The sequence below is a fragment of the Gopherus evgoodei genome, chromosome 8 (assembly GCF_007399415.2).
Source record: "Gopherus evgoodei ecotype Sinaloan lineage chromosome 8, rGopEvg1_v1.p, whole genome shotgun sequence".
Classification (NCBI taxonomy): domain Eukaryota; kingdom Metazoa; phylum Chordata; order Testudines; family Testudinidae; genus Gopherus; species Gopherus evgoodei.
Genome location: NC_044329.1, coordinates 8945746 through 8972359, shown reverse-complemented (window position 1 = coordinate 8972359; position 26614 = coordinate 8945746). Strand labels below are relative to the sequence as shown.

The 26614-nt window shown below is 44.7% G+C and overlaps 1 protein-coding gene across 1 annotated transcript in view; it reads right to left on the bottom strand.

The window, feature by feature from the left end:
- Nucleotides 1-24328, bottom strand: part of RASGEF1C (RasGEF domain family member 1C) — a 49349-nt gene extending 25021 nt beyond the window's left edge. The window contains exons 1-5 of the mRNA XM_030573955.1: nt 24151-24328; nt 22029-22151; nt 18480-18617; nt 5979-6191; nt 3198-3272 (exon numbers count right to left, since the gene is read on the bottom strand). Of these exons, the coding sequence (XP_030429815.1) occupies nt 3198-3272; nt 5979-6191; nt 18480-18617; nt 22029-22151; nt 24151-24327 (726 nt within the window). The 5' untranslated portion in view covers nt 24328. The remainder of the gene's footprint in view (nt 1-3197; nt 3273-5978; nt 6192-18479; nt 18618-22028; nt 22152-24150) is intronic.
- Nucleotides 24329-26614: the final 2286 nt, after the last annotated feature.

Sequence of the window (26614 nt, the reverse complement as noted above, 5' to 3'; positions counted from 1 at the left end):
CCATTGCTATGCCAACAGAACCCCATAATGCAGATGACATTCCACTGATGGTAGGGTTTTCTGTAGGTGCAGGAACATACCTCCCCACACAACGGTAGCTACATTGATGGAACGTTCTTCTGTTGACATAGCTGCATCTATAGTAGGGGTTAGGTCGGCACAGCTTTGTTGGTCTGGGGGTATTCATGTCCCTGACTGATGTTGCTTTGTCAACCTAACTTTTAATTGTAGATCAGGCCTTAGGTGCTGAAATTGCATTGCCTTTCAATGGAACTTGCACATAACTCCTTTAGTCACCTTTGAAAACCCCCATCACCCTACACTATACCTATAAGAAAAACTTTAGTGAGGGCTAAATACGGCAACTGATCTGCTCTTGAAGTTCCCATTGATTCAATGGGAGTGCGGCACACAGAATGGCCACAGGATAGAGTTAGTCAACAGCAGCCACTGGCTCCAAGACTGAAAAGCTCACTCCAGCTCCGAGAGCGACACTTGGAGAGATACCAGGCCAAATTCAGTTCTGATCTAAGTGGGAACAACTCTTCCCCCATTCTTCTAAGTATATACTGGTCCCTCCAATCCATAAAGGGGTGACAAGGGGCTGCCACAGCTCACCTGGTAAGGCAAAGGCCATTGCCATTGGAACAGAGAACATATAAACAAACTGCAGTCTTTAAAATAAAGGATCTGGGCTTTAGCCAGGCCCAGTGCTAAGAGCCTGATCCTGCAAGGTGCTGAGCACCTTCAACTCTCACTGAAGTCCGTGGAAGTTGAGGGCCTTGTGAAACTGCCTGTGTCATTTTTTTGGTGTTGATATGCTCTTCTTCAGGTTGGGAGATGTATAGACAGTGGTGGATTAGCCAGTGGGCCAACAGGGCCTGTGCCTAGAGGCCCCAGCCAATTGGGGCGGCCCCACGCCCTGACCCGCTCTGCTCACCTAGCATTTCAGCCAGGGTGCGGGATTGGGGTGCAGGGACTGGCATTGCTTTGCTTGCCCACACTCCAGCAAGGGAGCGCGGTTGGGGCACAGGGGATTGCCCCGTTCTACCTGCCTTCCCAGCACTCCTGCCAGTGAACAGGACTAGCCTCCATGCCCCAACCTTGCTCCCTGGCAGGAGTTCTGGGCAGAGGAAGCCCCCATGACCCAATCCCATTTCCCTGGCAGGAGCACCAGGGGGACTGCAGGTGGAAGGGGTTGGGAGGGGGCCCAACTTGCTCTGGCCCAGGGCCCCACAAAACCCTAATCTGGCCTTGTGCATAGGAACACAGGACATAGCACTGGAAGGGACCTCCTGGGTCACTGAGTGCAGACCTCTGCTATTGCAGGCAACCTGCCCTATAATCCCAACTATTACAGGCAATCCCTGTAATCTAATACCCAGAGTGTGAGGAGACAGACAGGCAGACTCATGGGTACACACCACATAGGTTTATCCTTTTAAATTTTCTTCTGGGCCAGCATGGGACTAAAACTATACACAAGTAAGGGGCAGTTTAGTGTTTTAACTTGTTTATGGGATAGAGTCAGATCCCATCGATGTTCCAACTTTTCACTGTGCTGTAATTGCTTGGGAAAAGCTATGCAATACACAGATCCCCTGACTCAGTTCCAGTTGTAGATTAAAATGGGGCTTTAGCATTACGCTGTCATTAAATCCTGAGACTTGTTGACAGAAGTTGCTAAATATCTTGCATAAAATGTGATAATTTTTAGTCTATCTTCCCTGCATTGACAAAACTTCCTTGGAGTCAGGAGAGTTCTAAGAGTTATCAAGGACAGAAGAGAACTTTCAAATGATTTTGAATCTGGTTTAACTAGCTCAATTTTTGCCTATGCTGGTAACAGATGTCATTTCCCCAGTAATCAAAAGCCCTGGCAGTAATTTTTCCATTAAGGAAGTCTCTTAAGACACTTCTTAGTACAACTGGGCACTTTTGTGATCAAATATTTTTGCAGAATCTTTTACATTGATTACTTTTACCGTTTGTGGAGTTCTGACACCAAAACTCCTTTACGAATATGAAGGATGCTATTCCTTCTTATAGTATCAAGGCAGTAATTTCACCCAAATCCACTCCCTCTGCAATCAAGGGTAAAATTCCTCTTGACTTCAATGAGAGCAGGATTGGTCCCACTACTACACCTATTACATGGCCAGCATGGAGATGTTATCGCTCCACTGGTGTTGCATTATACACTATTTGAATGCCCATTATCTGGCCAACATAAAAAATAGATTATCTCCTGCTATTTCCAGCATTTAAGGGTGAAATTCTGCCACTGTGTGTGTGTGTGAGGGGGGCCCCAGTGAACTCAACAGGAGCCCCCATGGAATGCTGACAGCAGGATTTGGCCTTATCTAGATGCATTCTTTTTTTTTGGTAGTAGTAGTATGGAAACATTTCAAAACTATCACTCTGCGGCAGTGAAGTCACTTTCCTTATTGATGAACCATCAGCAGCTCTGTCAATGTACTCACTCTGATCCAAACCCCACAGGAGTTAGTGGAAAGACTACCATTGACTTCAGTGGCTTTGGATCAGGTCCTAAGGTCCCAATACTGCATGCCATTCCCTTCTGTCCCTTGGGAGCCCTTGGGCTCCAAGCTGTTATGTAAAGAGAAGAAGAAGAAGAAGAAGAAGATGATAATAATGATAATTACACTCACTCATAACAGACCAATTCATTAATATGGTATCTGGACACATTCTACAAGTGTTACAGGTATATTATGGATACGAGAAGACACAGCTAGTGGCCTGAACACAACAGGGCTACATATCTAGTGGTCTCTAAAGGTGGCCAGTCTGAGGCTCCGACATATTTCCAGCAGTAGGGAATTTCAAAGGCAATGATCCACCAATGACAATCTTGACCATGAGCTCCATCTTCACTGCATCATTAGACTAAGGGCTTGTCTACACTACCACTTAAGTTGATGTAAGTTACGTTCCTCAGGGTGTGAACCCCACCCCACAAATGAGGTAAATTCCATCAACTTAAAGGGGTGTCTACACCGTGCTTGTCGAAGATATAGTGCAGTACAAGCCCTAAGTGTGTGCACTGCCTGTGGCGTGGTCCTAATCCACATACTCCTTAATCATGGTTAGTTTTACACTCTCACTCAAACCAGTTCATCTAGAACAAACCAAATAATTGAAGGAGAGACACTTTCCATGGTGACACATCCTACCTTGGTGCTGTCCAAAGAGTCTTTGTGTACAAACGCCTGCACAAATTCTTCAGGCCCAATGTGACTCAGCCTTTCCTTTTGGGAGACAGAGAAAAAGAGAGAGAGAGTAATCCCCAGAATCTCTTATTATTGGCTTTGCAAGACTTTAGCTTTACGAGCCAAGTTTTGGCATCAAGTTGAAATGGGGCTTTAATGAAGTGCTCTGCAGCCAGAAAGTTCCCCACTTTAACTTTCACAAAAACAATCAATGTTACTGCAACAGAAACAGGGGAGTGATAAACAGGGGAGAATAAAATCATCTCACTTCCTCCAGCCAACAGAATATAAATAGCTTGTTGTGGCGATAAACCACACTGAAGACCTGTCTGTATTGTTCATAAAACAGTGGGCCTGTGAGGCGCTGGGCTGGAAGTCACTAGATCTGGGTTCCGTTCCTGGCTTTGCTGCTGACCTGCTGTATAACTTTGGGCAAATCACTGCCGCTCTCAGTATCTCCATTTCCCTGCCCATACAAGGGGGATAACCAATGCTTTGTGATCTCCAGCGATAAGTAAAAGCTGAGTACATATTGCTTTGGCCCTTACTACTACTGCACTCACTGAAGAAGGCCAAAGGTAGTCGGGTGCGCAAACGTACTGACTACATGCAAATGGAGGAAATATGGCAATGAAGATGCATGCAGCTAGATACCCAGAAAGCATCATTCCAGTGTCAAAAATAAAAGTAAATAATGTATCGAACTGACAGTTAAAGGATGAGGGATGTCCAACAGCTATAAAACTCTAGCACAGTTGCGGTTTTCCCTCCCATCGTGAGTAAGTGCCACTAAAATGGCAAGAGGCGTTACAGGTTAAAAAATAAGCTCATGTTTGCGATCCTGCCTGCACAGGATATCAGTTTAGCTCCCCAAGGAATCAGGCTCCCTGACACAAGCTCAAACAAAGGAAGCATGAAGTAACACATCTTGAAAGACATTAGCTCTACACGTTTGGTTGAAATGAGACATTTCACAGGGTTTTGGAAAGGAATGATCATCGTAAACGATGAGTGCTCTTGCCCTACAGCGAACAAAACTTCTCCTTCTATGCTGGACAGTGCTATTTCCTACTGCCCCGTAGCTATGTCTCTGGGGTGTGACGTCTGACTTTCAATGGGAGTTCAGTTCCTGAATCGCTCAGGCATTTTTGAAAATCCCACCTGATCTCAGTAATGAATTATTGGTGGGTAACTGAGCACCAAAGTGAACTCACTCAGCTCAGTCTTGAGACCCTCACCTCAAAAAGGCACCTGCAAGGTCAATGGGCATTTTGCCCAAGTAAAGACTTGAGGGCTGGTCCTATAAGCAAATCCCATGGCATTTCTTTGCTCTGCATAAGGAAATGTAGGTGACAGGGTAGCTCAGATTGCTGAAGAATAAACACCATCCTAAAGAACTGCGGAGTAATTACTACACCTGGTGCAAGGAAGTAGGAGCAGACATAGTGGAGCTCTGTTTATAGTGAAACGGAACGAAAGCTGCAGATTGTTTCAATGCATCATTCTTGGTACACTGCAGTACACTCATCTTAGAGTCAAGTTGTTCCATGTTTGGAAAGAAACCCAAACACTGCCACAAAAGGCTTCTGCAGTCTCTGGTGCTGTTTAGTTAGAAATACAGAAAGCTAAGAGGGCCAACGTCACATATGCTAAAAACCAGCCTTTTGGTTGGTGGATCCTATAGATGGATCCTATAATTCATGGGTTTCGTTCCAAGAGATTCCTCTTTGAGGAGTAGAATATGGACGTCTGTGGGATTAGAAAGCTTTCGAGTTCCATAATATTCCCTCCAACCCTTCATCCTCACACGGTTTCATTTTTTTTAAAAGTTACTTTCCATTCTGATGAACAGAGAAAAATACGCTTGGGGCTTCAGAAGTGAACAGTGCCCTCCCAGGCACCAGCAATGGGGAAGCTTAAGGGTATCAAGAGGTTTGAGGACAGATGCTGCGATGTGGATCAGCAGTGAGGTTATAATGCACCATCACAATCTGATGCCCAAATAAATCTGTTAGTCTTTAAGGTACCACCAGTCTCCTCATTTTTTTCCCCACATAATCTTTGCATGGGGAGGTGGAACACCCATGCAGCGGACCTGGAACTGCATGGGAGAGAAGGCTTCGTGTCACCCCACCACCTTGAAGAAACTGCCCCCATCTCGCCAGAAGAGGGAGCAAAAATCATCGAAAGCCTGCTGAGGATTGGATTGGGTGGGAAGGAGGGGACGGTAAGACTGGGTGGGCACACAGATACCTCAAGTCTCATAAGTTCAGGTCTATGAAACTGAGAAAGGAAAAACACCAACGAAGATGCTTGTGTAGCAGAGAACTGGGTTTGAGCAACGTAAAAGCTTGAATATTGAACAAAATTGGGATGATAGAGGTCAGCCATTCCACAGCACCTTCCATTCAAGGGGCTCAAAGCATTTTGCAAATGGAACTGAACTAAATTCACTGTGAAGCAGGGGAATATTATCATCCTCATTTCACAGATGAGCAAACTGAGGGCAAGGAAGAGCCTAAGTGACCTGTGCATAGTCACAGGACAAAGCAGTGTCAAATATCCTGCTTCTCAGTCCTCTGCTCTAATCCACTAACCATGCTTCTGCCTGCAGTTTTGATACTGTGCTAACTATGCTGCAGCAGTGTATGCATTTCACTTGGGTTTTGATGACACAGCTGCTGCTGGGCTTTAAAATGCAAAGTTGAATGCAAAAGTTAGGAATTCCACATGTGCTGCACTTACCAATTCCACATGCGTTAGCTGCTGAGCCAGAGTATAAGGGTCACTACAGACGGTCAGGATTTCTCTCTGAATTGATGGTGGTTTACTTTTAAAGGCAACCAGCTTGTCAGAGACAGCAGCATTGATCTTGACTATTCCTTCCTGCCCATGGCTAAGGGTTGCAAGCTTCTGATTCAGGGCTTGCAAAAGCTGATTCATCCTTTTCCAGTAGGCCTGGAGAGGAAACATAACAAAAACGGAGGAGGAGATAAACATACAAAAGCCACAGGTCTCGACAATCGTGTATTTTAAATCCAATTTTCCTACCCCCAAATATCCATAAACTAGCACTAGGCTACCATCTGATTTTCACCAAGATGATTTCAGAAGGCCAGTCGACTTAATTATAGTTCTGTCCGCCAGCTCTGCACCACAGAATCAGCCTCCAGTCAGGTGTGCAAGCTAGCTGTGCTCCTTCGTGACAGCCCAACCCACTGGTCAGCGCCACCGCAGACTGGCCAGCAAGGATGATAAAAGGATCAGGAAAGACAGGTGAAGCCACTAAAGTGAGCTGCTCTGGATTTTGACCAATTGTAACAGACAGCAGAAGCTGGCCCTTAATTTCCATTTAGTAGTTGCCATGCCAAGAACTATACTTCTTAGCGACAGCTTGTCATAATGAACTTGGCTAATGCTATTCATAGTTCTCTCCATCCATCTGCTTTGCATAGCATCCCAATGCAGCTACAGTGAGATACTTATCTAGCTGCTTTTAAGAAGAGCCCCCTACTCCTCATCCAAATGAAGAGAATTTAGTCTACATGTATTTTATATCTAACTGAGCTAACACAGTGCAGCTCTCTTTGTCCCCCTCTCTGGCAAAGCTAGGTATAGCAGTTTGAGTCTGCAATTGCCTCTGAGCTTTGATCCTTTAGTTTAAGCAGTAATACCGTGAGTTTCTAGATAGAGAGGCCCTGGGTTCAATCCTGCAGATGAGTCATCCAAGGCAGTCACTACAGAAACATGAACTGGGATCTTGAGCACTGCTTTGCAGTTCACTAGCAACCTCCTCATAGCACTACACTGTAACCACCAGCAAACCTCCCAAACACATTCTAACAACACTTGACATAGCAGTTTCCCCTTGGAAGAGAGACAATCAATGTTTTGTACTGCTGGCGCTCACATTTTAAATGGGCAATACCTCAGGGGCCAGGCTCAGTGGGTGTGGTCCATGTGCGCATTACTTCAAGGAATAAAACAAGGTGCTTACATCCACTCTGCTTTCACTACAGTCAAGGTGAGAGGCCGCAAATCCCTAGTACATCTCCAGCGCTTCAACACCTGCCATAAGACTCATCATTTTTCTCGCAGTTAATGGCTTTGCTACTAGAAGGAATGAGATACTGACTTTGCTCATTCTGCTCATGTGAGTAGCCTGCAACATTCAATGGATTGCAGCAAGTCAGGTAAACAGGATTTGGCTTTAGAATTCCTTAATCAGTTGCTGGAGAGCATGGATCAGTGTTCACATCGCATTCCCGATCAGTACCCAGCCCAGGCCGGGGAAGCTAATGATTCAACCAGCAGACCAAATTTGGTGATGAATCCTGGTCATGTGCCACCTGAGGGCTCTTGCGCATCTGCTAAGAAAAATCAGTAGCTGCTGAGCCTCGTATACTGTGAAGACCTAGAGAGGTGGGTAGTAACTCCTGGAAATCACTGGACACGCATTCTGTTTCGAAATAACCCTGCTTAGGTATCACTGGATTTTTGCCTGTCTCTTCATTCTTGTAGTGTAGACAAGGCCTTTGTTACTAAGGCTAGTTCTATGAAAACAAGAACCTTTGTTTCTTCAGATAATTATGAAGATTCTTCCAGCATGCTGCTGCCTGGCTCTGATGCAAGACAGCTCACCCAAACTTCTTTCTTATATGTCACCAAGTGCCCAGAAGGCAGAGCTTTTGGTTACTGCAGATTGGGCTGACTCTGAAGCAGTGAAGAGTGTCTGTACATTTTCTGTGGTTTATGCCCATATGGGCTTGCACACGTCTCCGCTGGTTTTGAATCTCAGTGAGCAGAGATGGTTGAAAAATGGGTTTTTCTCTCCCTGCAGAAAATGTTGATTTTTCAGTAGAAATTCAAATACCAAGACATTTTGGCTGGAAATCAAAATATTTCCATTTTTGACTGACGTATTTTGGTTTTCAGGCATTTTTTTTCCAGAAAAAAAAATACACAGAAAGCAGACAATTTTTGGAAATTTTTTTCACTCAGTTGAAAATCCAATTTTCCATCAAAAAAATGTTCTGACACAAAATATTTATGTATCCTACTTCTAGGATAACAAGTTCCTGACTGTTTTTATTCAAAGCAATAAATCAACCCAGCATTGCTTGAACAATTCAGGAACAATAAAAAAACATTTCACAAAGCTTGGTCTTCATTTCTAGTTTCCCCTGCTTTTGCAGTGAACATTTCACACAGATCTAGAAATAGGCCACAGAAAACAAAGATTCTCTATATATTATCTGGGGCATTTATATGAAAGAAGAGAGTGACACTGAACATACATAAGCAGGAATATTTCTAAATAAAATTTCTCCAAGAAATTCATTGAAAAAAGAGAATTACACTCATTTTGCTCAGTTCAGTCTTCTCCAAGAAGCATTTCCCTGTATTTGTAAACAGCCTTATAGCTTTTACCATCAGAGAAGGATTTCCAGCCTTGTTTAAACTGTAATCAGCAACTGAAAATAACACTTTAAATTAGATTCAACATTATATTCTGGAATACTCCTGCTGGTAAACATCTTGCCACAAAGTGACATTTGATGATATGGGAGCTAAGTGCTAGAGAGCATGCCATCCTACTCTGCTTTGCTGCTAGCTTAAACAATTAAAAGAAGAGTGCCATTGTTTAATATTTAAACAAAATGTTTAATTCTTAACCAGGAAATTCCTTCAGAAGATAGCAAAGCCCTGCAGGTGGCTCAGGAACTCAAAATTTTAATTAAAACTTCTCTCTCTAAATGCAAATCACAACACTTGGCAAGCAACCATTCTCAGCATGTGTACTTTTATAAACACTGCACAGAGCCTCTAGAAACCAGACTGTACAAAGGACAGGAGAATATCCTGTAAGGGAAAATCCTGCAGGAGCCTAAGGGAATGGACTAGATGACCTAATGGCTCCTTTCCATCTCTGATTTGTAAGATTCATAGTACTGGCAGCTTTCTTTCAAACAAGCACAACCAATGGCACGGTGCCTCTTTCATGCTGTTTCTCCAAAAGGAAATTGGATCTGTAGGGTGGGAGTTCTTCCTTAAGTTAATTACAGAGTTTGTTCAGGCATAATCTCTTGTAATTACAGCTCATATTAATATTTGAAACAGCAATGATTTGGGCCTGATTCGGAGATGCACTGAGATCCCCCGGGACTCCCAGAAAAGGGAACGGGAGCTGCAGGGCCTCAGATGTTATGGCATACAGCAACTATTCAGGGCCGGGCCCTTCATTTAAGTGGCAAAGAAGCAAAAGCTTATACGCAGAAGGCTAATCTCTCTAGTGTTTTAGCTCTTTTTCAGCACTGCTGCTTAAAATAAAATATCTATTTTTAATTAGATGTCTTGCAGCAAAAAACCCGCCTGTTCCTAGCCTCCCTCCTGTTCCTTCCTTTCCAATTTACTTTACGACATTGACATATTTCCGGCAGCTTCTTCCTTCAACTACAAAAGATTGGTGGTCACAAATCTCCTTCATAGTTAACTGGCAGGAGAGTGGAGTAAACTGTCTATCTGTACAGAGAGCCCTCCTCATCCCTTATTCAGAGAGGAACGACTCCAATGCTTGGAAAGGAGCTGTGCAGGTACAACACAGGAATCAAAGTGCTCCCAAGTCACTGTTAGTCCTCAGGGTCTCTTTTCTGCCACATGCGAAATCAGCAAGAGTTGCACGGCTTAATATTCCATGTAATACCTGCAACAATTTAAACAGGAAGAGCTGAGAGTTCTTCCTAGATCAAATTAAAACTACGTTTATGTTACGGAAGTCATGGATCCAGAGACCTCCATGACATTCTCTGCTTCAGCCCCAGGGGCTGCAGGACTCTGTATCTGGCAGCCAGCGGGGCCCTGGCAGGGTTCCAAAGATAGGCGACAGGGCCCCCCCTGCAACGTTCCAGTGACAGGTGACAGACTCCTGAGGGGACCCTGCTCAGGGTTCCAGCGACAGGCAACAGTCTCGCGTGGGTGGAGAGGGGAAGCCTCCAGGGTGAGTGACTGTGGGTGTCCCATTTTCTCTTTGGGAAATATGGTCACCCTGCAGCTCCCAGCCACCTTGGGCGGAAAGCCCCCGCTGCTGCAGATGGAGGGGGAACCCCACAACTCCCAGCCACCATGGTGGTGGGGGAAACCATTGGAGCCACAGCAGCAGAAGTCTCATAGAGGTCACGGCGTCCTTGAAGTTTTGTTTATTGCCCATGACCTGTCTGTGACTTTTACTAAAAATAACCATGACAAAATTTTAGCCTTAATCATAATATAGCAGGTTATTTCAGAAAAAGTTGAGCTGCAAACTGGTGGCATCTCCTGAGTACGTAACACAGTTTAGCAGTAGGATTACATTAAAGGGACTCTGCCATACTAAGAATTTTTTGTAAAATATCATTGTTTTTCTCTTCAATCCTTGTCACACCTTCTCAGGGCCTATGTCCAGGGACATGCATAGCTACTCCATCTCCTGCAGACTGCTGGTACGCTGCTTTTGATGTTCACAGTTTTGTCGTATCCATCTGTCTTGAAGTTAAGTTGTAAGCTCTTTGGGGAAGGAACTATCTTTTTGTTATATGTTTGTACAACACATAGCTCAATGGGAGTGGGGCCTGTGGGTGCTATCGAAATACCTACAAACATAAGAGTGGCCATATTAGGTCAGACCAATGGTCCATATAGTCCAGTCGCCTGTCTTCCCGCAGCGGCCATTGCCAGATGCTTCAGAAAGAATAAACAAAACAGGGTAATTATCATCGAGTGAGATGTCCCATCATCCAGTCCCAGCTACTGGCAGTCAGAGATTTAGGGACACTGAGCCTGGGGTTGCATCCTCGATCATTTTGGCTAATAGCCATTGATGGACCTATCCTCCATGATCTCACCTAATTCTTTTTTGAATCCTGTTATAGTTTTACCCCTCACATCATCCTCTGGGAACCAATTCCACAGGTTGACTGTGCATTGTATAAAAAAAAAAGTACTTTGTTTGTTTGTTTTAAACCTGCTGCCTAACACTTTCACTGGGTGACCCCTGGTTTTTGTGTTATGTGAAGGGGCTGCAGGAAGGATGGCCAGCATATCCCTCAGCCTGCGCCACTTCCCGCAGCCCCCATTGGCCTGGAGCAGCGAACCTCAGGCACTGGGAGCTGCAATCAGCCAAACCTGCAGACACGATAGGTAGACAAACCGTTCCGCCAGGGGCTTTCCCTGAACAAGCGGCGGACCGGCTTTGAGAACCACTGCACTAGAGCACCCTTTTCCAGATGCTTGTTGATATTCTCAAAGAATTCTAACAGATTGGTGAGGCATGATTTCCCTTTACAAAAGCCACGTTGACTCTTCCCCAACATACTATGTTCTTCTATGTATCTGACAATTCTGTACTTTACTATAGTTTCCACCAATTTGCCTGGTACTGAAGTCAGGTTTACCTGCTTGTAATTCCCAGGATCACCTCTGGAGCCTTTTAAAGGATTGGCATTATGTTGGCTATCCTCCAGTCACCTGGTACAGAGACTTATTTAATCGATAGGTAACATACCACAGTTAGCAGCTCTGCAATTTCATATCTGAGTTCCGTCAGAACTTTTGGGTGATTACTATCTGGTCTTGTTGACTTATTACAGTTAAATTTATTAATTTGTTCCAAAACCTCCACTGCTGACACAGTAATCTGGGACAGTTCCTCAGATCTGTTACCTAAAAAGAATGGCTCAGGTGTGGGAATCTCCCTCACCTCCTCTGCAGTGAAGACCGATGCAATGAATTAATTTAGTGTCTCCACAACAGGCATCTTCCTTGAGTGCTCCTTTAGCACCTTGATCATCCAATGGCCCCACTGATTTTTTGGCAGGCTTCTTGTTTCTGAGGTACTATAAAAAAATTGCTGTTACTTTTTGTCTCTTTTGCCTGTTGCTCTTCTAATTCTTTTTTTGGCCTGTCTAATTATAGTTGTATACTTGAGTTGCCAGACTTCATGCTCCCTTCTGTTTTCCTCAGTAGGATTTGGCTTCCATAAATAATAATAAAAAGCAACATAGTGTAGCAGTGGCTACTCCACATGCTTCACTGCAAAGCTCAAGGCCTATTCAACTACTCCTACCAACCTTCAACACAAATCTTTCGCTGCTGGTGCCTGTAGAGCAAGAGACGGGGCAGGGGAGGAGGGGCACAAAGGAGTGGAAGGGTGCGTGTCAGGGCCAGAGAGGAAATAAGCTGCATGTTGGGCTCCAGAACTGGATGTTACGCAGCAATTTGGGAGTCTACCATTAACTTCACTCCCAGACCAAGTATCTACCTGGGCCGTGAGGCATGCTTCCAGCTGCAATAAAGACCTAGCCAATGTGGCCTGCGATGATCAAGCAGTGATAAAACCTGGAAATCCCACTCCGAGCATGGAAGCTTTCCTCACTATATTGCAATCAGGCAGGGCTAATGCGGTCCCTTTAAACTGAGTCTAAAACACATAGTGTAATGTCAACCTTGGATTTTTACACGGACTCACTAGAAAAGCCTAAAAGTAGGAGTTATTTCCAAACTCAATACACAGTGAACGCCTGCGGAAGAGACAGGCTTTTTGTAAAGGGGTCCTGTTGCGTGTAATAGCAGGTAGTTGAATGGAGGCCAGCTGCCGTAGAGATCTTCCTACAACTGCTGCAAACCTTAAAGAAGCGTTAATTATTCCAGCCCAGAACATTCATGAACTTCTGACTCTGATTTAAGATGTGACAGTTATCTCCACAACATGGCTCTTCATTTGCCATTCAGAATCAGTCTCTTCCATTGTTGTATTTCAGATATGGGGTCTGATTCTCCTCTCCCCGATGATCTGCACGGGGATAATTCCAGGATGTCAGTGACAGCAGACTCTGTGTCTCAGAAGGATCTACCCTGGCTCCGTTCAGAATAAGCTTATCACTCAGTATTGTAAGTCACAATTTACTGCTGCCCGAGCTTTAAATGTTATTTTCTTGCAATGATATGTTCCTAGGACATTTTGCTGTACAGAGAAGGGAGGAGAAATGATTCCCACATCTGTTGGGCCCAGGCCTAATCTCAGAGTGGTCAGTGGGAAAATTTCCAGGGACCAAAGCAGGAGTAGATTCTGGCCAATTACAGCTTAGAAAAAGGGGAAAGTTCCCCTTTGCAAAAACAATGTTTAGAAACCCTTCCCCACCCCAACACAGTCCTCACCCATGGCCATCCCTCTCCTCTTTCGTAACATTGGCATGCGAGTACTCAACAAACAGATACCGAAGTACAAGAGTCCAGGACACCTAATGAGTCAGATCCTCAGCTACTGTAAATGGGCATAGCTTCACTCAAGTCAATGTGCCCGTTCGCACTAGCTGAGGATCTGGTGCAGATGGTTTATTTCTGTCTGCATCCCCCAGGTTGCAGGAGATTGTCTCTATTAGCTAAGGGAGAATCTCCATTAGCTATAAGGGAAGCAGGGGTCCTACTCTGACTGTAGTCTGCAGTCAACAACAATCAGACTGACACCAAGACCTGCCTCCCTTCTGCTCCTGATCATGCACCATTACATGACGTCTCACACCTTCTGATGCGGGTAAGCTTAATGCTATGCAGTTTATTCTGTGGGGATCTTTGTCCTCTCCAATGTCCTCTTCAGTTGCATGGGTATTAAAGACCCCAAAGCAATTTTTGTAAGAGTCAGGGGGGTTTCCCCCCGTGTCCTGGGTCAAAATTTCCCTGCACGCTATGTGCAGCACACTGTACCCAGGCTGGGGTATACACTCCATCCCAGAGATGGCTGCATTTCAATAGAGCTGTACAATTAATGAGACACACTGCCAGTATTAGGCTGTTAACATGTACATTGCAATTTATAAGTAGCAGTGAAAAAAGGTCAATCTGGCTAGAGGTTTATTTGTGGGAGCAGAGACACAGGAGGAGAAAATCTGGGTGAGACTCCCCTCCCAAACTGTGCCATTGGGCTGAGTGAGGTTCCAGCATAACTGGCCACAGGACCAGCCCAGATACCCAATGCAGCCTGGGGTGTCTCCTTCATGGGGGTGTGGTGGTGGGTCACCGCCGTGTCTGGGGAGGCCTTTTTGCGTGCAGTATGTCCCTGGCACACTTCTTGTGCTCCCCTGCAGCCAGGTTCCATTCAACAATCACGCAGTCCCCCACCCTCACTCTCTTCTCCTGGCATTTTATTTATGGTGGCCTCTTGGCCAGCCAAACCAGGGTAGCTAGCCATGCCAGTGTACAGCCAGCCAGTGTATTGCCAGTGGCTATGCCAGCCCAGCCCAACAGCAGCTGCTTCCATTTCAATCCTGTTTCATGTGGATGGGAGGGGCACATTTTCTTTCCCTTCTCTTTCAAGCATGCAGTTTTGCTTTGTTTTTTTAACTGGATTGCCCACATCTGTGGCCTAAAGCCTAGAATGAGCCTGGATGCAGCCAATGGACACTGAACTTCTCCGCGTCCCATGGTTAACCGAGCAGTAATTAAAGACTCTCAATGCACTATTAGCCCTTTTCCTTATCATCTGCATGGGCTTTGTGCTATTTTTAAGATCACTCGGCTTCTGAATTTATTTGAATGCCAGGCCCCTGAATCTGAATTCACGTCCCACAAGCATCCCGTCTCTCCCCTGCTCTGTTCCACTCCGCTATGGATAGAGTTAATGGGTTTTAAAGGCCAGAAGGGACCACTATGATCATCTAGTCTGGCTTCCAGCATAATAGACCACAAGTTGCTGTGTTCAGTTAAGAAGTGCCACTTTCTGCCCCCCAAAGGGGCTGCATTTCACGAAACAGTTGTAAAGCATCTGGGAGATACTTCAGGTTGTATTACCTGCCACATACAGGCTTTTATATCGCAGGTCACGTAATGCAACACCCATAAAAGATGTTTGGTTTTAGGCTTTAATTCCTGCCCCAGAAGCATATGCATTTGCAAATGACTTGGAAACAGCAGGTTCACTGTTTATTGCAACTAATTCCTGTTACCAGATAATATCCAGAGGTTAATGCTACCTCTGTTTCCAGTTAGCATGTTACTTCACAGGAATCTCTGTATTTCACATCTCGGATTAATATTCAGTACAATGCAGTACGTTTAGCACATGATCACCATTTACAGCCAAGCACAAGTGGATTTAGGATCATGACTCCCATTAATATCAACAGGCTATATCAAGGGCATCACGCTGAATATTTATGGTCTTTCAATTAGCATCTTGTCAGGCCAGTGTATCTAGTGTGATGTGGTGCAATTGCAATGGCCAGGGTGAAGCTCAGAAGTGATTTGTAATTACATCACACCCCATTTGTAATTACATCCAAGTACTGTTGTTAATCAGCATAAGGAATAAACTTTGGTAGGCAAACAAAGGACCTGCTCCTGCAGTTCTTATGAAAAACTCCCATGGAAATCAGTGGGGAAGTTGATGGGAGTACCGTGTACAGGATCAGATCCCCAATGAAAAGAGAGGCCCTTATCCAGACATTTTTTGAAGATGTGTCTTTGGAGAGGAAGGTGTATGCTGATTATCCCAAGGGCAGAATCTGTGGCTTCTTCTTTCCCGAGCAATTAAATTGTAAAGTGTACATGGCATTTTAATTGCTATAATCCCAGAGTTATCCTCTTGTCCCTGGGGTGACAATGCTAATTAGCATTAAGGACAACAGTGGCAGTGCTGGAGTATTTTCCATCCTGGCACACACGGATATGTTGCGTGCCAAGTGTGAAGGTACAATCTGAATTTTTCAAACCATATTTGCATTTTCAGTCCCCTGTGCAAGGGGATCTTCAGAGGGGAGCTCCCACTGCCTGTGCTGAATGCCTGTGACAGGCATTCATATGTTTGGGGTACGCTCTGGGGGGATTTTTAAACAGAAAAACGGTCTCTGATTCTGAGAGGTAGCATGGGCTAGAGGACTGAGCACAGGATTGGAAGCCAGTTCTGGCTTCCGTTAGGACACTGCCACCTTGTCCCTTTCCCCTAACCATCACTGGAAAATGACTCACTTGCCAGAAGTGCTGGAAGGATTCCCCGGTCAATCCCTGGAGCATGGCATGAAGATGCAGAGAACTGTCTGGGCCAGTTTAATTCAGGCTGTGGCCAATCAAGGTGCCAGCAAGGCACTTGCCTCTGGGCATCTGGCTCCAGGGGAGGGGAACTGTTTCCACCACTACCTTCCCTTGGGGCTGCTTCCATCTCCACCAAAGGCCCCCTAGAGGCTGTGCTCATGTAACCCATTTGCGAGTTTGGGTTACAGGATCCCCCTCTGGGCCAGTCTGCAAAAGGATACGAGTCTCTTACTGTCTCAACTCTAGAGAGCTTTGTCTCTTTCACTTATTGGCACACAGAGTTTAAAGCAGGAAGGAACCATCAGTTCATCTAGGCTGAGGTCCTGAATATCACACCACCCACTCACTAAACCCAACCACCAAAATTAGACTGACATATTACAGCCCACAGGAGACTAGACTATTATATGCCACAGGCATAGAATAGGAGGGACTGAGGTGCACCAGTGCCTGGGGTCCCCATAATGGCAGGGGAATGATTAAGTGAGATACACCCAGATAATCTTGGCAAATGACCCCTGCACATACACACACTGCAGAGGAAGGCAACTCCATCCTCCTCTAAGGTCACCGCCCATCTCCCTTGGGGGAAAATTCTGTCTCAGAATTTTTACAGAAAAAAACCCAACAGAATACACCGGGAGAAAAAATTCCTTCCCGATCCCTGCCAACGGCCAGCTGAAATCCTGAAGTATGAGCTGTAGGAACACACAGCATAAACCAGAAGTGAGCTGCAGGGCTGTTGAGCCCTGTCCTCTACCATCACAAGCATCCCTGTCATACAATCACCATCATAAGTTTGTCACTAGGCCATGCCCTCTCCCTGGCCAGCAGTGCTCAGGTTTCAGGTGGCATTGGTCCCTTACCAGCTCACTTCTAGAAAAAGGGAACTGTAGGCTCTGTGCCCCAGATAGCAAGTGTCAAAAATCAGGACAGGTGGTGTGTGTGGGGAAAATAGGTGCCTATCTGAGAAAAATACCCCAAATTTGGGACTGTCCCTATAAAATCAGGACATCTGGCCACCCTAGCCCCAGTTCATATCAGCTTCTGCCAACATCACTCAGATGTGAATCTGGCCTGGTAAGTGCTAGGTATCATTCAGATTTTGTCACTTTCAGAGGAGACCCTTTCAGCTCATTTTTCAGTGTTTAAAATCTCCCCCAAGCCACTCTATCGAGCCAATAAGAGAGATCCCTAAAACACTGTCCAACCCTTGATGGTTTTATACTGAGCTTTAATTTTTATGGCCTAAAGTGAACAAGATACAAAATGAGCTAATGTTCTGGCCCATTGACCTTTTAGTCTTTATTGTGAATCCCAGTGACATTAGTCAGGCCATGATCTGAATCTGATGTTCTGTATCTGGATCCCGGCTCCACAATATTAATCAGCTCAATGATAAAATCGCTGAACCAAAACTGCTCTGGGTTAGCTAGTGAAAGAAGGTGACAAAAAGGCAAGGTTCGCAGCCTACAGGGGCAGACATGGAGGGGATAGAAGAGAGATGGAAAATGAGGAATATGAGTGGGAGAGGGTACAAGGAAATAAGATGGGAGAGGAACATGAGAAAAGGGAAGGAGAGACAGAAAGAAAATCAGGAGGCAGAGTATGACTGTAAATGACCCCAGGTGGCTCTATGAAGACTCATCTTCTCTGGGATAATGAGCTTTACTTCAATGTCCTCAATCAACCAAGGATTTTATTTAGCCATGTAAAATCACTTGAGAAGATCAATCCCATATATGTTGCATTAAACACATCTGCATGTTCCATTAGTCACTGCTTGGGTTGCAAGGATGGTCTAGTCAGGGCAATGGACTTCTCCACTAGTGGCAGACTCAAGAGACCCAGGTTCCCAGTCTGTGCCTCAGTTCCCAATCTGTAAGCTGAGGATAATGCTTCCTTACTTCAAAGAGATGTGGTCAGGAGAAAAGCCATTAGTGACTGTCAGGTGCCTATGCTATGGCTATCTGAGTACCTAGATAGACAGACATCGATTTAACTAGATCTACTATGGATTTTGACCAGCAAAACAGAGCAGAATCTGGGTTCCCTTGTAAAAGCCTTCAGCAATAGGAACAGATCAGAATGTGTAAAACAGCAGCAAAAAAATAAAGGGGAAACCAGGCAGAGGGGTGAATTTAGTATCCCCCAGGGATGCAAGTTCCTGAGAGATCTCATCCTCACCTCGTCACACGGGGCTATCCTGTCAATCATGTCTTTCAAACGGCCAATCATCCGCTCTTCCTGAAAATCATAAGGGAACGTTTCTGTCCATTCTGTCAACAACTGTAGGAGTTTAGGCCCAAATTTTCTGATCCGCGCCTGGAACAGAGACCAAAGTTATAGATACGGATTGAAAACACATTCAACGAAGTTCTGACACATGCCTGCCGAAATGCGTTTGGCGCCAGATTTTCAACAAAGGCACTTTATGGCTGCACCAGCAAAATCTGCTCACATGCAAACAAGTAATCTGGTGCACAAATAACACATTTCTGCAAAGCAAAATATACAAGTACCTCTCTGCATGCACAACTGTCTGTTTTACAGGCAGATTTATATATTTTGCACATACAATTGCCTGTTTGTGATTGGATGGACATATTTTGTTGGTGCAACTGTGATACTTTATTTTAAAAGATCTGAAACATGCATTCCTCCCCCTCTCATACTGCAATCACTTTGCTGAAAAAAAATGGTTGCAAAGAGTTTCTTGAGTCAACAAATAGATAATTCTTTTGCTTCTTTGCTTTCTGGTAAGATATACCACGGAGTGGATACTGTTTGGTAGATGTAGCATAGAGGAAGGAGAGATGTACAACACAGCCAATTTGGTAGCTTTACTGCATCTCTGATTATTGGTAATGCTGTTCACTTCTCATGGAATAAGCCATCAGGAAGGAGGGTCGGGCAAGACAAAGGGAACACGAAACCAGGGCCAGCTCCAGTGTTTTTGCTGCCCCAAGCGGCGAAGTGAAAAAAAAAAAAAAGATAAAGCCGTTCGGCAGCAGCTCAATTGCTCCACTTCATTCTTCTGCAGTAATTCAGCGGTGGGTCCTTCGCTCACTCTCTTCCTCTTCGGTGGCACTTTGGCGGCAGCTCAAAGAGGAAAACAGGGACTGAGAGACCTGCCTCCGGATTGCCGCCAAAGACCTGGATGTGCCGCCCCTCTCTGTTGGCCACCTCAGGCACCTGCTTCCTTCGCTGGTGCCTGAAGCCGGCCCTGACACGAACTCGTATAATATGGACCTGCAGCCAATTTTGAGCGGGTCTAGATGTATCCGATTATGCAACTATCAGACAAGTTTGGGGATATAGGTGGGGGAGCATTATCTCAATGTATTCTAACACATGTTGCTTCCAAATTTTAATTTTTCCATAATCCAAGACAACAGGCAGAGCAAATTGCTCTAAATCAGTGATTCTCAACCAGGGGCACGCTTACCCTGGGGGTACATCAACTCATCTAGATATCTGCCTAGTTTTACAACAGGCTACATAAAAAGCACCAGCAAAGGCAGTACAAACTAAATTTTCATACTGACAATGACTTGTTTATACTGCTGTATATACTATACACTGAAATGTAAGTACAATATGCATATTCCAATTGATTTATTTTATAATTGTATGGTAAAAATGAGAACGTCAGCAATTTTTCAGGAATAGGGTACTGTGGCACTTTTGTATTTTTATGTCTGATTTTGTAAGCAAGTCGTTTTTAACTGAGGTGGCACTTGGGGATTTGCAAGACAGATCAGACTCTTGATGGGGGTAGAGCAGTCTGGTAAGATGGAGAGCCACTGCTCTAACCAACAACTGCATTTTTATTTACAGAAAACATGGACCAAAACAAACAGCTTGCGTATGGAGCATGCAGTGGGGAAACGAATGTGCACCCTGTAATCAGGAAAAATTATACAGTTATGCTCAATAGCCTTCTGCTTTCTCAAGAAGTCAGCTTCCCGCCAACAACAGGTTTCAATGTACCACAGCTCTATAAATAGTCACTGCCAGCTAGCATTAGAAGACACATGCTCAAGTACCAGCAAATGGCTATTATGGAGAAGGCTCTGGTGGAAACAGCAAGGATTTGGGAGTATTTTTTGGTCCAGTTGGGTAAACTGATGCTTACTAAGGTTATGGACTGAAGGAGAGACATTTGTGCTGGTCACAGGACATGACTCAAGAGAATGTTTGCTACTGAGGCTGTGTGGGAAAGATGCTCATAAGCAGGTCTTCCCAAAATTTTAAAGCTTAACCCCACCTTAGGGAAATCAAATCAACCGTGACCCCGTTTCCCTGCACCAGGCCTACTTGACAGATTGGGTAGATAAAGGCAGATTGGATAGATCTTCATAATATGATACCTCCTCTCTTTTCTTACAAGCGCCGGTGAGCTGTGGAATACTTAACAATGCTCACACTGAAATGACCATTAGTGGTACCTGGGTCAGCACCCATATAAATGAATGCAGCATTTCACATCTCAGAGCCATTGTTTCAGACTTTGCAAACACAAGCAGATATTTCTATTGTGCACACAAGCAGCAGTTTTCATGTGCAAGTCAGGCACTTGGAGAGGTGACTGCTTTTGCACATGCAATCAGTGGCCGGTGCGAAAGTGGGTGCACAAATTTGGATGGTGGGGATGAATATTGGGGCCAGAATGTAGCAAAGTGTTCTCAGTTTAATGGTTTCATGCAGTTGCATAAATCTTGAGCTGATATTGAGATTCCCAGTTTGAAAGCAAGAGACAATCATACTGCCAATAATTTTGATCATTCTAGTATTTCAGTAACAATAGTATCAAATGACTGATGCACAGTCTTCTCTGCTCCAGCATGCCTGACATCAACCAAAGTGCCATCTAGGACAAAAAACACCTCCAATATACTGGGTAAGTCCTCACTGACACGCTCATGAAAGTTGTGATGGAATCTGGCACTGGATGAGTTAATCTTCTCAACTCCAGCCTCCTCATAGGTACTGCCAGAGGACGAGTGTGTATGGTTACATACCATATCAGAATCTGCTACAGTTCTCTGGCACAACAGGATGAGCTAAGATGCAAGAACAGCTTGGATTTTCTCATTCTGTTAGCTTGTCAGAATCTTACTATTACTTAAACATGGTTCCTTGTGTGTGAGATACAGCGGAGCTCCCCCAGCCTGGCTGTATGAATGATCTGTCAAAACAGAGACTGGAAGGTTAATGGGTAGCTGCTCGCTATTATGTGGACATCACAGTGACAGGTAAGCCCGAAAGGAATTGTTACGTGCTGTACCAGAAGCAAGAAAGCAAAAGGCCAGACGTATTAAGTAAAAACGGGAAAGACAGTGGTTTGCTGACATGTGCAATTGACAGCGTGCTGTTTAAATCCTACCTCCTTGCAGCTTGCAGGCTGGATCAGAGCCTTAAAGAAGTAAGGAGGGAGATCACCTGAGAACTCTGAGACGGTTAGGGGTGGGAGAGAAAGGAAGGTTAGAAGAGGATTTGGAGGGACTAACACCTGGAGCGCTGCTCTTGGTTATTGATGGTATTAGGAGAATCCCACTATGTCAGGTTCTCAGGAACAACAATAACCCATATGTGCCCGGTAACATTCAAACAAGGAGGAGAGAGAGGAGGACAGATGCATTAAGGACAAAATCAGCAGAGTCTTCCATCAGCCCTAGAGCTCTCTGCTCTTTGCAAATGCCATGAACCTTCCCGTGGTAGAACTGAACTAACCTTATCCAGCACCGGGTCGTCCAGTCGCTGCTGCTCAACACACTTGTGACAAACTCGGGACAAAAGTTCATGAGGTTCAATGAAGAGTCTTGAACTCAGCAGGAATGTAAAGATATAGGCCTTCTGGGGAAATGAAACAGTCAGTTCTCCTTTAAGAGGGCTGTACAGTGTGTAACATTTACCAGAAAATATCTTGAAATCCATATTTAGATTTTCTCCTTGTCACAAGACAGAGATGTTGCTGATTCCTCAGGTTACAAGTATGCAGTCACCAGAGTCCACTCTCTGCCTTGAATTTACATATAAATACATAGATACAGGCTTTACTTATGGTTGCCCATGGGACACGTGTAGTCTCCTCATTGGCTAAAGTGCAGAAGTTTAAACTGTACTTATTAAACATCTGAACATGTACCTCTCTTTCTAACCAGTTACACTCATGAGGGAAAAATTGTCTTCTATTACCCTGAAGCCGGTGGGATTGCACTGATGCAAATGAGAAGAGTGTATGTCTAAAAGATGCATGGATTTATGACCTTGACCACAGAATTTATTGTATCTCCCATAGCCCCACTATCATATGTCTGAGCACCACACAATCTTGAGTGCCTTTATTCTCACATCACCCCTGTGAGGTAGGACAATGCAACTATCCCTATTTCACAGATGGGAAACTGAGGGACAGAGACTAAGTGACTAATCCAGGGTCAGACAAGAAGCCTGTAGTAGCGCAGGGAACTAAACTCAGCTCTCCCAAGTCCCACACTAGCACCATAACCACTGGACCATCCTTCCTCCCTTATGTCAGTCTTTATTCCTGTGATTTAAATCCTTCTCCCAATAGCAGTGTGTGCTACCTCCATAACTCTCACTTCCAGCTCTTGCCAGCCCAGGCACTCAGCCTCATGGCAATGATCTGTCACTAGATTTCAGGGCTCGCCCTGTCAGCACTTGGTAAGATTTACTCTAGCAACTTTCCAGATTTGGTTTTAGAGGCCAAGCTGTAGGAATGTCATCAGCAGCCCTACGAATCACTGTTGCTGTGGAGGGGAGGTCTGTGAAATAAATGGGTCAATTATTTACAAATATATTTGTACAATGAGTTTAAAGCACATGCATGAATCTCAAGTGAGAATCCTTGAAATATTGGGCAAAGTTGCTTTGGGTCCACAACCTTGGGCCTGGGTTAGCATCCAGCAGCACTACCGATGTTCCTGAACAGCTCATGAAATATTTCACATCGTATTGGGACTGCTAAAAACCCAACCCCAAGCCTCTAGTTTAATTGCTTTTCTCATTTTTCAATTAATCTGTTTATGTTCAGGTGATCAGAAACAAAGCAATTGCTAATGTAAGACACTGCCTGTACTGCATTGATAACTTTATAACTGCACAGAAGTCAGTCACACTCTATGATTCTTCATCATACAAGTCATCCCACTGGGATACATTAGCACTGAAAAGTCTTCCAGTCAAATTCTGCCCTCAATTCCTCTGGGGCTATGCAAATCCACCAAAGTCAATCAACTGCATTAGTGCAAAAGAGGAGGATTTAGCTTCTTGGATTAGATTCTCAATGCATCAGTGGAGTTACTCTGGATTTACATTGGTGGAACCAAGATCAGGATAGTCAGATGGGCCCTTGGAATGTTGAGCACAATACATCCTAGGTGGCCATTATGAATTGTCATGAACTGGGCTCTATTTTCAATAGGGGAATGCCTCTCACACACAGAAGCCTGGGCAATTTTAGCAACCATTGCAAATTTACTGCCTGTTCAGGCTTAGAGCTATTTTTTGCTTCAGGCTAGCACTAAACTTCTCCAGGCTGCTCTGTTATTTTTGAGGTGCCCCCCGCTCAGCAGCTCATTAATTCATCAACACCAGAGCTTCACTTCTTGGTGTCTTATTTAAAGATTCCCCAACCTGAAGCTCTCTCATGGAAACTTAATAACAGGGCATTGCAACGGCATTTAAAGCAATGCGTCAATTTGCCAAGCTTTAATTGTAGGCAGCTTTAAATACGCTCTCTTGATTCAAAACCCAGGCATTTACATTTCTGCATAAAGTGCTGCACCAAGTCATCAACATTAAACTGTTTACTATATTATGAATTGCTTACTTCAGGGTAGTAATCAGTTGTAGGTATAAGATGTTGGATTAAAGCATCAAGAGATGCTGAGGCAAGGTTTCCATCCTGGAAGATCAGTCCCCCTTGATCATCTTCTTTTGCTGAGTGTAGATGAGGACTGAAGCCACAGGGGGTAAACATACTGGTAGAGCTCAGAGTTTGGGGCATGCCTCCCTGAAAGAGAGAGAGATTCATATCAGAGACAGGAGCCATTTGATCTGCTCCCGTAAACTCAAACATCTTCCTGTTTCAAATTAAAACACCCCCAGCAGTTAATAAGACTAAGGAAGGTTTCTGTTTACAAAACCAACATGATTTCTCGGCTGTGCGATGTCCTTATTTACATGCAGCATTGCTTCTTGAGCACATTTGCTTTAGGAAAGTTACTGCTTGAGCACAGAAAACTCAGCTCCAGTTTTATGAACAGAAGAGGACGGCATCTGCCTAGGACACATGACTGAAGAGAGGTCCCAAATTACCTCGAGCCCACCCCAGCAGACAGTAGTGGAGAATGTTCGCAGGAAATTGTATCAGAGGAGTAGCCGTGTTAGTCATCTGTAAAAGCAGCAAAGAATCCTGCGGCACCTTATAGACTAACAGACGTTTTGGAGCATGAGCTTTCGTGGGTGAATACCCACTTCGTCAGATGCATCTGACGAAGTGGGTATTCACCCACGAAAGCTCATGCTCCAAAACGTCTGTTAGTCTATAAGATGCCGCAGGATTCTTTGCTGCTTTTGCAGCAAATTGGTACATCCTAGGCCCTTTAAGAAGATCCTGTTCCCTGCTTTAGGCCCTGGAGATTCCTATGTAGGAAAGGAGATGCTTGGGCTTGAAACCTAGGACCTCCCAGGAGACAGCTGGAGACTGGAATTTCCATGCCCCGGGAACAGGTGCTGGTCCTTCATGCCCTGTGGAGCTATTGCTAACATGTGGAGCAGGAGAAAGGGGAGGAGTTTCACTTGTGGCTTGCTGGATAAGGGTCTTGGGGGAAAGGCTGACAATTCTGTGGCTCTCAGGAGAGGAGTGAGTGGATGCGGGGTGAGAGTGAACAGTCAGGAGGGAGCAGCGCGTCAGGTGGAGAGAAGTACGGTAGGGATACTCAGGGGAAGAGGTGAGAAGGGAGATGGAGATAGTGTTGGGAGGGGAGGCAGAGGAACAGTGTGTGGGAGCCATAGAAGAAAAGAAGGCAGGAGTACAAAGAAAATAAAAGAAGGAAACAGGGAAATAGAAGGAATAATAGGAACGTGGGAAAGGACCAAAGAAGGCATCAGCATTATTTAGGCCAAGATTTTCAAAACTGGATGCTGGAAATTATGTTCCTAGGTCCACACTGAGCCACCTAAGTGTCTTAATTTCAAAAGGTGCTCAGCACCCACGAACTTTAACAAACAGCTGCTGGATACTCAGCACATTTGAAAACCAGGCAACTTATTTCGGGGTCTCAATGTGGACTTAAGAACATAACCTCAGGCTCCCACTGTTGAAAATCCTGGTCTTTGTTCCATTCCGATTCTCTGTGCCGGCTGGCGCTCCAGGGGCATCTCTCCAATTGAGATTTATGGGCTCATTTGATTGTTTATGCTGTTGACCAACTGTTTAGTTTTTGAGTTGGTGTAAGCGATATGGTAGATTTTTCCATGTAGGCCTCCAACACACCTCCAAGCAGCCCTGATGACAACCGCCCAAGGTGTCACTCTAGCCAGACTGGAAGCAGTAGCATCTTATTTTAAAAAGTGCAGATGTCCTTGTTAGTAAGTCTGCAATAGCCCTCCCATAGCAAATAATTGCTACTTTTTGTACACTCTTCAGACACTGTGTATTAAATGGGAAAAGACAGCCAAATCCCATCTGTTATTTCTAACACTCTCCATGTTAAGTCTTGTTTCTATGGCAATAATCCCAAGAAAGATTACATGTGCATATAGATCAAGAAATAAATCTCATGGATATGGGCTGTCTGAGCCAGAAATAAAAAAAAAAGTTAAAAAGATATAAATTTATATGACACATTCTTGCATCAACGCAAGATACAGAATTCAGGGTTATAATTAATGCAAAGCAATTCCTCGCTGTCAGCACCATGTTTGTTACCTAATAGAAATGTATTTGGCCAGGATACTGCCTGAACCGTTGCATCGTTCTACAGCTAAATAGAAGTGGCATGTACAGTTGTTTTACTTCCTTCTTAAATGTTGGTAAAGAATTAAGCTCCCCTCCGTGTCCTGTTGTGGTGCTCCAATTAATTTTGAGTCTTATTCTGAAACACACTGGCAACCCCTTTTAGGAGCTAGGCAGCTGGAAGATAACAGCATACCAATTGCTACTGCCTAAGGCACTTGCTTTTAGCTCAAATGGCAGAGGTCTGTGCTGCAGTGCTGAAGTCCCTGGGTTCAAATCCTGCTGATGGTTCATAGGAGATGGTGCTACAATTGCTGCAGAGTTTGCATGTGAT